Source organism: Bos grunniens, chromosome 6, assembly GCF_055505025.1.
Source record: "Bos grunniens cultivar Pamir isolate PY7600 chromosome 6, Bosgru_T2T1.0, whole genome shotgun sequence".
Lineage (NCBI taxonomy): Eukaryota > Metazoa > Chordata > Mammalia > Artiodactyla > Bovidae > Bos > Bos grunniens.
Window position 1 is genome coordinate 16869654 of NC_141170.1, and position 13585 is coordinate 16883238.

At 37.5% G+C, this 13585-nt stretch overlaps 1 protein-coding gene across 8 annotated transcripts in view; it reads right to left on the reverse strand.

Annotated features, from left to right (window-relative positions):
• Nucleotides 1–13585, reverse strand: part of ARHGAP24 (Rho GTPase activating protein 24) — a 614546-nt gene that overhangs the window by 42436 nt on the left and 558525 nt on the right. For all 8 annotated transcript variants that reach the window (XM_086404970.1, XM_086404972.1, XM_086404971.1 and 5 more), the window contains one exon: nucleotides 7495–7702. In XM_086404970.1, coding sequence (XP_086261096.1) covers nucleotides 7495–7702 — 208 coding nt within the window. The remainder of the gene's footprint in view (nucleotides 1–7494; nucleotides 7703–13585) is intronic.

The window sequence follows — 13585 nt, forward strand, 5'->3', positions numbered from 1 at the left end:
CAAAAGCACAGGCTGATTTATGAACTAGATGCTCAGCAGTACATGACTGATATATGCAAAACACTGAAAACAACAGAGGAGAATGAGACAAGCCCCTACGACGGTATGATGAATTACTACCAGTTCAGCTCGGTCGCTCAGTCGTGTCCGACTCTTTGTGACCTCATGGGCTATGAATTATTATATTATCCCTGAAATCATGGTTATGAAAATTACTTAATACATGGAAAGTTGTTTATGATACAGTGTTAACATGAAAAGGCAAAATTCAAAAACTGTGTGATTCCAATATTTGTGTGTGTGTGTGTATATATAAAAATCTGCATTTAGATATATCTTTATTTTTATTCTGTACATATCAACTTATATATATATATATATGTTATATACATATATATAACAAGACCTCTCTGGGTTGTTTTGTTTTAAAATATTCATCTTTCTTTCTTATATGCTTCTATATTGTATACAAAATGTTATAATTTAAAATGTGATTTTAATAATGTTTATATTAAATTTTAATAGCACTATACTTTTATAAGTATAAAATGTTATTTAAAAAGCTTACTTTAAAACTCAAAGAGCTTAATATTAGAGCTATAGTACTTACTATTAGGCCTTAATATTAAAATTAGAGATGGTCTTTGCAGAATTCCTGTGGGATTTTCTTTCCAGATTTTAACAAAGATAAAGATGAAAGCTAAATCCGGTTGACTCTTTAGTGAGATATAAGCTTTGTTAGAATAAACGGGGGATACCATTTATTCATTCTTATTCTTTAACATTTCACAAAGAAAATTTTCTGTGCTTTGCTTTATATACTAATATCTAGTCAAAACATTGTGCACAATCTATATTTTTAAACATATTCTTTTTCAGATCACTTTGATGATGAACACTGGTGAGAAGAACTTGAACTAGTAAATGTTCCCCGGCAGTTTGCCTTCACATCCCCCCAAACTGAAACCTGAACTAGGACTTGATCACATGAAATTTTAAACTCAGCCAGTTCACTAAAAAATCTGATGGGCTGAAAACTGTACTTGAACACATTTCCAAAAGTAATTCACTCTCCTTGGAAAATTATGGATTATTTATTCCCAAAGAATGTAGTTTACAATTACACTTGGTTACAAACATGTTACTCTTTTTATTTTGTGGTCCATGGATGTGGGAATTCTTTTTTTTTTTAATCAGCAGCAATTTTCATATCTGCCTCCCTATGACTAAGGGACTCAAGCTAAACAATTTACTTATCAAAACAAGCATATTCAGATTGCTAGAGTGTGATAACATGATCTCTTTTGATTTTCATCCCTAGCTCCTGGTCAGAGCACCTAAAACCCTTGTAATTTCCTAAATTATAAGAATATAGAAGCATCTTTTGTTATTTTCTTTTTATCCCCAGTTCCTAAAATAGTTCTGGAATGAGGAAAGAGAAAGGAAAAATTCTTCATTATTCCTACAAGTTCTTTCAGTTGTCCCTGAATTTACTTAAGGCATCCTTGAGAAAGTCCTTAAGGAGGATGAAGGGTGGAGTGGGTGAAGGGTGGTTGCCAGAGAAACCAATCAGAATAGAAGGTTGGAACCCTAGCCCCAAAGATTAATCAATCATGCCTATGGCAAGAGTACTGGAGCGGGTTGCCATTTCCTTCTCCAGTGGATCTTCCCAACCCAGGGATTCAACCTATGTCTTTTGAGTTTCTTGCATTGGTAGGTGGATTTTTCACCACTCTGCCACCTAGGAAATCCCTATGTAATGAAGTCTTCATAAAAATTTCCTCACTGAAGGGGTTCAGAAAACTTGTAGGTTAGTGAACACGTCCAGGTAAGTGCAAGGAAGGTGGTCTAAGTGGGGAGGGTGTGACGTCCGAGCCCCTCCGCCATCCCTGCCCTACACCTCTCTTTCATCTGTGTTCCTGAATTGTATCCTTTTATCACAAACCAGTAACCTAGTAAATGGACTGTTTTCCTGAATTCTGTGAGCTCTTCTAGCAAATGACTGAACTCTCAGATTTATGGCTGGTTGGTCAGAAGTACAGGTGATAACCTGATGGGACTCCTGATTGGTGCCTGAGGTGGGTGGGGGGTGGTGAGGCAGTCTTGTGGAAGTGAGCCCTTAACATGTGGGGTCTGAACTAACTCTGAGTAGTTATTGTCAGAACTGATTAACTCATAGAACAGTCAGTGGGTGTCCATCAAGAACTGGAGAATTTTCTTGTTGTGGAAAACCTACATATTTGGTGTCAGAAGTGCTCTGTGGGTAGATTAGTAGAAAATATTAGTTTTCTATCACAGACTGATTTTGTTTCTTTTTAACATGTAAATAAAAATTTTCCATTTGTTTAAGTGTCTTTCAATGGATTTCCATTTCACTTAGAATAAAAATGACATTTCTTATTATAACATACTGCATTGTTCAGGATCAATCTCTTTCACCTCATCTCCAAGGACGTCATTGGTAAATTTTACCCAAGGTACATGGAGGAAATAATACAACCTACATATACTTTTTTCTGAAAATAGAGGTTGAAGGAATACTTTCCAGCTACTTTTGAGACCAGAATTTCTTTGATAACAGAAGTAGTCAAATGCATTACAAGAAAATAAACTGCTGAGTCAGCAACCACAAAACAGATGGGTTCAGAAATCCTCAGCAAGTTGTTTAAGAGTAATACATCACAACCAAATGTGGTTTATTCTAGGAGTGCAAAGATGGCTTAAAATTTGAAATCCACCTCATTAACATAATTAAACAGAAGAATCATATAATTTCTACAGTAAATATGGGAAAAGTGGACTTGATAAAATTCAGTTGTCAGTCATTATTAAAACTGTTAGCAAACCAGAAATAAAAGAGCATTTTCAAACATGATAAAGAGCAACTACACAGAACTTATAGCTACCATCATGAATAATAGCAAAAAACTAAAAATTTCCCTCTACATATAAGAAACATATGTCCACTCACCACTCTTATAGAATAGTTCTTAGCAAGGACAAAGAGACAAGAAAAAGGAATACAAAGCATATCAAAAAAGAATAAATAAAATTCTCATTATCTACAGTCAATAAGGTCATGTATAGAGAAAATCCTAAAAGATCTAAAAAAAAAAATCCTCTAGCATTTATAAATAAATTTGTCAAGTTTGTAGGAAAAAAAATCTCTCTATAAATCTCATATTTATATAATCTAGCAGGAGAAATTAGAAAATTAAACATAAAAACAATGGTATTTATTGGAGCATTAAGGATGAATGTAACAAAACAGAGCAAGATCTTACAGTGAAAATTACAAAATACTGCTGAAATATGAAAAGTCCTAACAACAGACTGGTTCCAAATAGGAGAAGGAGTGGGTCAAGGCTGTATATTGTCACCCTGCTCATTTAACTTCTATGCAGAGTACATCATGAGAAACGCTGGGCTGGAAGAAGCACAAGCTGGAATCGAGACTGCCAGGAGAAATATCAATAACCTCAGTAATGCAGATGACATCATCCTTATGGCAGAAAGTGAAGAGGAACTAAAAAGCCTCTTGATGAAAGTGAAAGAGGAGAGTGAAAAAGTTGGCTTAAAGTTCAACATTCAGAAAACGAAGATCATGGCATCTGGTCCCATCACTTCATGGCAAATAGATGGGGAAACAGTGTCAGACTTTATTTTTTTGTGCTCCAAAATCACTGCAGATGGTGACTGCAGCCATGAAATTAAAAGACGCTTATTCCTTGGCAGGAAAGCCATGACCAACCTAGATAGCATATTGAAAAGCAGAGATATTACTTTGTCAACAAAGGTCTGTCTAGTCAAGGCTATGGTTTTTCCAGTGGTCATGTATGGATGTGAGAGTTGGACTGTGAAGAAAGCTGAGCGCCAAAGAATTGATGCTTTTGAACTGTGGTATTGAAGAAGACTCTTGAGAGTCCCTTGGACTGCAAGGAGATCCAACCAGTCCATTCTGAAGGAGATCAGCCCTGGGAGTTCTTTGGAAGGAATGATGCTAAAGCTGAAACTCCAGTACATTGGCCACCTCATGCGAGGAGTTGACTCATTGGAAAAGACTCTGATGCTGGGAGGGATTGGGGGCAGGAGGAGAAAGGGACGACAGAGGATGAGATGGCTGGATGGCATCACCGACTCAATGGACATGAGTCTGGGTGAACTCCGGGAGTTGGTGATGGACAGGGAGGCCTGGCGTGCTGCAATTCTTGGGGTAGCAAAGAGTCGGACACGACTGAGCAACTGAACTGAACTGAATGACACATTGAAATGGGCTTTGTTCAAGGATTAGAAGATTTCATATTTCTACACTGTCACTTTTCTCCTAATTGATTTCTAGAGTCAATGAAATATCTATCAAAATCATATAGGCATTTTTTTGGTAAAAACTGACAAACTTACACTAAATTTTTTAGAGATACGCAAATGTTGTAGAATATACAAAACACTCTTGTAAAGAACAAAGTTGGGGAACTTGCTCCTATTTCTAGATTTTAAAGCTATAGTGATTTTCTTCTAAAATAACATCCCACAAATTCTTCTTTTCCTGTACATGTATGCCACTTCTATCCATTAAGCTCTGGAGTTTATTTCCTTTCCCTGAAATCTAGGCTGCCCCTCTTTCGTGACTTGCTTAGACCAATGCGGTGCTTACAAGCTTCCATATTGGCTCTTTTAGAAGCCTGAGCCATGTCACTGAGTCTGATAAATCTGATAGAGATAAAAGTTGCATGAAGAGATGCTCTACTGGATGTGAGACTTCAAAGAGAGAGAGATTGCAGCCTCCAGCAATCTTCTGTGTACGCTAAGTTGTTTCAGTCATTTCTGACTCTTTGAGACCCCATGGACTGTAGCCCACCCAGCTCCTCTGTCCATAGGATTCTCTGGGCAAGAATATTGGAGTGGGTTGCCATGACCTCCTCCAGGGGATCTTCCCTACCCAGGGACCGAACCTGTGTCTCTAACGTCTGCTGTGTTGGCAGGAGGGTTCTTAACCACTGGCGCCACCTTGGAAGCCCAGCTAGCTTAGTCATCTCAGATAATGCTCCAGACATGTGAGTGATGCCTTAGATCCTTCAGACTTAACTGATCTATATTAATCAACATGTTGGAGAAATGAGCACATCCTCATCAAGTCCTGCCTAAATTGCTGATTTATGAACAAGTGATTGGTTGTTCTTGCTGATGCCACAAAATTTGGGGGTCAGTTCATATACCAGGGTAGAAATCTGACTGAGCAAATGAATGACACTCCTTTTTCTCAAAGCAGGCTACTAACATCATCATATCGTGCCTTATGCTGAAATACACTCTATAAGTCTCTTCTACAAATTTTCTAGGGAACAGGCACTTTCTGTAGATATACTTCAGAAATTAAAAGAGAAAGACATTTTTGTGGCGCATGAAATTAACTGAAGACCTTTTGGATTAAATTTCTGATTATAAAAGTTAAGGTTTACTGAATTTATAGTATAAAAGGGAGTACGTTCCTCTTCATTACACAAAATTAATGTTTATCTTTTCTTATATTTTCTTTGGTCTCAATGCATTGATGCATTTTACGGAAAAAGTGCATTTTTTGCAATTGGGATCATATTTTATATAAAGTTTATTGTTAGCCCATAGTTATCAGGAAATAGATGCTTACAGGACACATCTCTTCTTACAAGTACCCTAAGACATAAAATAGACCCTTATTCTCACATTTAGCAAAGATCTGTAATCAGAAACAAACTTCAAATGCTTATGTCAGGAGAATTTTTAATAAATAAACTTTACTATTAAGGTCATCTGCGTGTACTGAGACCATTACATAAATACAAAGAAAAAGGTCATTGAAATTTATCAATGTCACATGAAGTTCGTTGTACAGAATACTGTTTTCCCATTATGTGATATTTTATTAAAAGAATCCCATTGACAAACTTTTTTCTAATTTTAGCACAAAACTTTACATTTCTCCTAGATAAACCATTGTTTATATATTCTAAACAGGCCTGAACTATGGAACCACTGAATTTTTTTTCCAAAGTATAGACTAAGACATGAGGCTCCCCCACCAAAAGTATATCTGCATTTTTGAAATGTATTCTCTGACCTTAGTTTTGAATTCATTTCCTTACCTTTACGTTTAATTTTCTATCAGGGAGGATTTATGAATCTTTATAAACTGTGATACATTTTGTAAAATTAATTTACCTGTCTTATTTTTCCATTTATCATTATATAATTAGCATTTTCTGAACATTTTAATAACTAAGCAACATTTTATTATAGTAATCACACTACAGCTAGAGATAATAGATTGTGTTCATTCTTCGGTATTATAGAAATTATAAGAAACAACTCTGCACTTCAATTTTTTCACAAATTTGGTTTTTTTCTAGGATTGGGCTTTCCTTAAGGGGTCTTGAAATATATTACCAAATTTCTTTAGAAAGATTACAATGATCTCTAATCATGAGGGTGCCTACCTCAACACACCTTGCCAGCACTGAGTAGTATTATTGTTCAGGATTTTGTTAATGTGACCAGTAAAAGGATCTCAAATGAGTTAACATGATTTTTAAATTATTATTATTAGCACAAACCCATACTCTCAATGATGCTTCCCTTACCTTGTATCAAGTATTCAAGAGTCTTCTTGTCTATTTGTTCTATAGACCTGTGTCTATCCATGTGATAATTCTATACTTTCAGAGAGAAAGTACACTACATGATTACCTCTAATAGTGAGAAAAGTCACAATATAAATGTTCAACATTACTGAAGTAGTTATATGTGACATAGCTACAGAGTGAAATGATTATTAAAAATTATGCTTATAGAGTTTGCCAATGATCAGATGTTAAATTAGAATATGTTGGCATAAAGGCATTTTTCAACTATTGATATGAAAAAAAAAACTTGTTTCTGTTGAATTAAAAAAAATGAAGAAGTAATTAACAAAATATTTTCAGTGTTTAACTCATTAGTGGAGTTACGGGTGCTTTATGCATTCTTCGCTGTGACTTTGTTTTCTAAATTGCACCAAGCTATATACTTTTCCTTGCTTCCTTGCAAATCTATTCTAGATTAGGGTGTGGCTATATATTTAAGACACAATGCTTGTAATTACATTGTTAATATCCCAAGCTGTTGATCAACACTTTAAATATTCTTCATCTGAAAGAATTCAAAGAAACATCAAACAAGAGAAGGCTGCTATTTCAAAAATTCACTTTTCCAATGCGAAAGTTTAATCTTTGATTCGAGACCGAAGGAAAAGAATAAATAATAATGTATTAAAGGGGGAAAAGCATAGCAGAGAAAGACACCTAATACCACATTTTTGATTCTGTAACTTAATAAACACAATCCATCTTTGCGAGGCCATATAATTCATCTTCTAAACTGTGACAGTATCAATTCAAGTTACGCCATTTCAGCTCACAGCAACCTTTTAGTTTAGTTAGAGTCTCAGTGAAGGATGATTAGTAAAATCTTGAAATCTACCTGTCAAATGACGGCTTCTCTCCACAGTCAAAAGCATCCTGCAGTTCCTTGACCAGGTTAGCCTGGCCTGGCAGTCGGAAGAGACCCTCTTCCTTCAGCCCCCTTTGTCGGATGAAGTCCACGCACTGCTCCACCAACATTGGAGCCAGGCGGTTCCCATATCTCTTCTCATAGCGAACAGTATCTTCCAGTTTCTGTCCGAAAATGCCTGGAGAAATAAAGGGTCACAATGAATTTGAGAGATTCATCTGTTCCTACTGCGTAAGTTTAAGCAACCTCTGGGAGATAGTGAAGGACAGGGAGACCTGGCTCCCTGCAGTCTATAGGGTGGCAAAGATGTGGACACGACTTAGTGACTGAACAACAACTCCTGCTACTCCTTTGTTCTAACTGCTGGACCACAAGAGAATTCTCCTCCCTTCACTTTTGTTTTCTTTTTCTTTTTTAAATAAAATGGCACCTTTTGTTTTTAATCAAGTGATGATGCCATGATTATAATCAACGTGATAAACCATGAAAAGAGACACAGAATTTTCACCCATATAAAATATTTCAGACAGTGTCTGCTCTTTAAAAATCTTAAACTATTAATTTACTGGAAAGAAAAAAATTGAATTATGAAGCTCTATGTTCCAAAAGTGAGGAGACAGGGTCATGGTGGTTTTTCCTAACAAGAATGAGTATCTGATTACATATTGTCTAGAATTAACAGCACATGGGGGTGATAAAAATCAAAACCATTTTGGCCAGTTTTATTCATGATTTTTAAATACTTACAAATGATGCATTTCTTTGTGCATGCATTTGGGGCTGAATATCCCCACTCTTAATCCTTGGTACCCCACTGATTAAGAAACAATGCCTCTAAAATGTACTAATATGACTTAGAACTTGGAAAAATAACCAACCAATGAGAACAGAGGAAGAAAAGAAGCCAAAGCAAATATGATTCCAATGTTCCCAGATGGGATGAATATTACTGAAAGGTTTTAATGGCCTAACGAGTTTCATAAAAGGGGAAGAAAAATTAGTGGTGCATGTTGAAACTATGTAAGACTCTGGAATGTTTGGGGAATTATTTCAAAACCATTAAATTCAGGATTTAACAATAAGAACATATGCTTTACTTCTCTATCGGTAAAAAAATTTATGTACGGATTCAGTAAAGTAAAACCATCACATTCCATGCAATAAACACTTGCTACCAAAGAGAATATTCCTAGCCTAGGCAGAAAGAAAAACACAACAAATGAAACTATTCTCCACCTGGTATCAAGTCTAGCACTAACATATTCCTTTTAGGAAAAAGGGTTGAATGATTTGATGTTAATATTTAAGTGCATATAAAACAATTGGAAATTAGCTGAGTTTGTAGACTTTACAACAAGCAGTTTCTCGATAATGGTATGTTAAAACTGGAATCACTGACCTCTGGATTTTCTGTTACTTGAGGCAGTGTCTGATATTTTATGAAGTGGTGATAATGATTTGAAACTCTTTTAGTTATTTTAATAACAAAGCTTAAAATTGATTATGAATGAAGAACACTGACTCTTTCTCTATGGAGCTCTTTTGTGCTTTCTTGCTTGGAATGTTTGGATTCTATCCTGCCAAAATTAAGGAGATAGCCTTTCAGAGGCACTTATAAATTAAATAAAAAAATAATGTCAACATTAGGGAATAAATCCTATCTATCTGATTTTTCACTTCTTTTTCTTTTGGACTGACACATTATTAATACATAAGGTATCTCCCTAAATCCAGCAGAAAAATCTATTAAAGATGTGCCAGTTCAACCTCAATGTGTGCTACAAATTAGAACCAAACTGCCAAGATTTAGTTTTACACAGTAATGAAAAACAGGCAAGCATGCTTTTCTGATCAGGGTCCTTTATGCCCCCAAAACTCAGGGAGGTGATAAAGGATACAGTAAGTTTTGCTTTAGATGGGTATTCTGGTTTTCTTTTTTTCCCCATTACACATAGGCTTGCCTGTATGATAAGAATTTTCTTAAGTATAGCAACAAACTAAAAGCCAAGAGCCCCCAACATTCGTTCATGCATTAAGTACCTAACATGCACAAAGTTGTTGACATGTATTCTCTTATTTCCATAATAAATATACATGGTAGCTATATTATACCTGAGGAAACTGAGAGAGATTAAATACATAAGGTTAGTTACACAGCTGGAGAAGGCAATGGCACCCACTCCAGTACTCTTTCCTGGAAAATCCCATGGATGAAGGAGCCTGGTAGGCTGCAGTCCATGGGGTCACGAAGACTTGGACACGACTGAGCAACTTCACTTTCACTTTTCACTTTCATGCATTGGAGAAGGAAATGGCAACCCACTCCAGTGTTCTTGCCTGGAGAATCCCAGGGACAGAGGAGCCTAGTGGGCTGCCATCTATGGGGTCGCACAGAGTCGGACACAACTGAAGTGACTTAGCAGCAGCAGCAGCTGCTTTTCTGGAGAAGGCAATGGCAACCCACTTCAGTACTCTTGTCTGGAAAATCCCATGGACGGAGGCGCCTGGTAGGCTCCAGACCATGGGGTCACTAAGAGTCGGGCACGACTGAGTGACTTCATTTTCACTTTTCACTTTCATGCACTGGAGAAGGAAATGGCAACCCACTCCAGTATTCTTGCCTGGAGAATCCCAGGGACAGAGGAGCCTAGTGGGCTGCCATCTATGGGGTCGCACAGAGTCGGACACAACTGATGCGACTTAGCAGCAGTAGCAGCATACCTATTTAGCAACAGAATATGTAAGAGAGTTTTAGAATGTAGACAATATGTACACATGCTTAGAATTCCTGTGGGGAAGACAGTAATTTTCTGCTGTTTATCCAGTCTTGCAAAGCATTAGGTAATGATTAGTTGTATACCCCCCAGTCTGTAGCATTGGAAATAGAACGTTCCAAAGGTCTCTGACTTACAAAGGTAGACGGTGAAACAACTTCTGTATAAGAAGTTTTTGGTTTTGGTGTAGAAGCCAGGGAGAAATTGTGTGCTTAGTCACTCACTCATGTATGACTCTTTGCAAGCCATGGACTGTAGCCTGCCAGGCCATTTGTCCATGGAGATTCTCCAGGCCAGAATACTGGAGTAGGTTGCCATGCCCTTCTCCAGGGGATCTTCCCAACCCAGGGATAGAACTCAAGTCTCCCTCGTTGCAGGTGGATTCTTTACCCTCTGAACCACCAAGGAAGCACAGGGGAAAACGGGAGTTGCAGAAATAGAGAATGGAGCTAAGGGCACAGGTAGAGGGGGAAAGGGAAGGAGCAATGAACTGACAGATTGGGACTGACATATATACACGACCATGTCTAAAATAGATAGGTAGTGGGAATCTGCTGTATAGCAAAGGGAGCTCAGCTCTGTACTCTAAGAGAGGTGAGACTGGGGGTGGGGTGGGAAGGAAGCTCAAGGGAGAGGGGATACATGTATACATATGGCTGATTCACTTCATTGTACAGCAGAAACTAACACAGCATTGTAAAGCAATTATACTCCAATAAAAGAAGCTGCTTTAGCTAGAACTTCAACATTTAAACTTCAAGTTTTAAAATTAACAACAACAAAAAAGCACAAAGGTCGTGAGCTATCCCCAGCTAGCAGCATGAAGAAGAGGATGCACCGATTAGTAGATTATTAACAAGAATATTCCCTGTGGTGTGAGTCTTGCAAGCAGTTCCAGCTATGCCCAGCTAAATTCTCAGAGACGTTTCACTTTCCCTAACAAAAGCATCCTTGGAATTTCTGGGTGACAACAGTTTGTTATGCATATTTCCCCCTGGAAATACACTGATGGTGTCATACAGCGTCATTCAGGACGTGACTTTCCACTGGACTGAGAAAGTAAATTACACAGGTGATTTTATTATATCTTTGGGTGGCTGTTTCAGCTGGAGGGAGACACAGAGAGGAAAAAAATATATATAGAAAATCTAAATAGCTTCAGGATTTGTGAGGTTCTTTCTTTACATGTAAATTATATACTCCACAGCTAGAGGCAGCCTGTGGGATCACTGAGTGTGATCAGAAAAGTATATTCAAATTCTACTCATCGCATAAATAAATAAATAAAATACAAAGCCAAACATCTTTGGACTCTTTATGCTTTGTAATTATTCAGTTTGTTCCTTGATTCCAAACTAGGTATAACACTGGCTCCATTTAATCACTTCCCATCTTCTTGCTGATCTGTTACAATATGGCCTCTGACACCACCATTTCACTAAAAGAGCTTTCAGAATAATTACCAATAACTACCTAGTTGCCAAATCATTGACAGATTCATTTTTTGCAGTACTTTATGGTTCACTCCCTTTATAAACCATCAATCTCACTCTTCTTACTGATACTTCTCACATCTTATATAATTCTTGCCTTCCAGAACATTCTTTCTAGTCTCCTTCTTGACTATACAATCTACTACACCCTTCTTATAAGTTTGCTGGTCCTCTGGATTCTGTCCACAGCTTAGTTTTCACCTCACTTTACACAATTTCTTTGTTGGATTATACTCAGTCTCATGGTGTAACAATTACTCCCAGATTTGTATGTCAATCTGGGCCCCTCTTGCACTGGATTTCCAAGTGCCTATTAGACCCCTCAACATGGGTATCTCAAAACATTGTCAAACTCAAATTTTTTTAAACTTTCTGAATTATTTTTCTTCAAAACCTGTCACACTTCCTATAATCCTGATTTTGGTTCTGAGAACCAGTGATCCCCCCAAACATTTGAAGGGCCATCTGAGAATGGACCTAGATTGCACCTTCCTTCACAACCCTCATTTAATGACCACACCGGTCCCTTCCAAACTCATTGCCATTAGATCCTCAATACTTCTTAACTGACTTTTATAGAGCCAAGTTCCCAAGTCAGGCAAGTGTTGCCATAGTGATAGTCATAATATTTAAATCAGATCACGTCACTTTTTTTGTTTCATTTCTTCCAATGGTACCCACTGGCTAACCAAGCTCCTTTTCATGAAATGTGTGTGTGCTCAGTCATGTCTGACTCTTTGCAAACCCATGGGCTGTGGCTCAACAGGATCCTCTGTTAATGGCATTTTTCAGGCAAGAATACTGGAGCAGGTTGCCATTTCATCTTCCAGGGGATCTTCCTGACCCAGGGATGGAACCTGCATCTCCTGCATTCGCAGGTGGATTCTTTACCATTGAACCACCTGGAAGCCTTTTCAGGAAACATAGTCTCTGTAATCCAGTCTCTGCCGCTTCATTGACAATTCAATCAACAGGCGTTTAGGTAGCGCCCTTTCCATACTGGGTTCTGGGCCATATTCACCCTCATTACTGCTGCTCCCTTAAAAACAACCTACTCGGTAACTATATTGAACTATTTGTTGTTTCCTATGTGTGTTATGACTTATTATATCTTTGGGTGTCCTGGTAGAACATAAGTCATATTGTCAAGAGTCAGCCTAGGAAAACTTATCCTGAAAAATTCAACTCATATAATCTCCTGTGTTGCTGCTGCTGCTGTTTCTAAGTCGCTTCAGTCATGTCCGACTCTGTGCAACCCCATAGATGGAAGCCCACCAGGCTCCCCCATCCCTGGGATTTTCCAGCCAAGAACACTGGAGTGGGTTGCCATTTCCTTCTCCAATGCCTGAAAATGAAAAGTGAAAGGGAAGTTGCTCAGTCGTGTTCGACTCTTAGCGACCCCATGGACTGCAGCCTACTAGGCTCCACCATCTATGGGATTTTCCAGGCAAGAGTACTGGAGTGGGGTGCCATTGCCTTCTCCGAATCTCCTGTGTTAAGTCCTTATAAACATTACCTCATACCCATCCCAGTCACAAACTTGTTATGTTTCTTCTTTGATTTATTAACATATCATTTTCTAATTATTTATTTAGATCCTTATCCACACTGGACTAGTTCGCCACCAGTCAAAAAAGGATTGTTTAAAAAATAAAAAAAGATTATACTTTCACAATTATTATAAGATGACAATAGTCTACATTTATAATTATTAAAAATGATGCTGGATAACAGTTTATACTACTGTTTATTTTATAAACTGAAGGGAAGTTTGAGTAAATTTCTTAAGGTTCT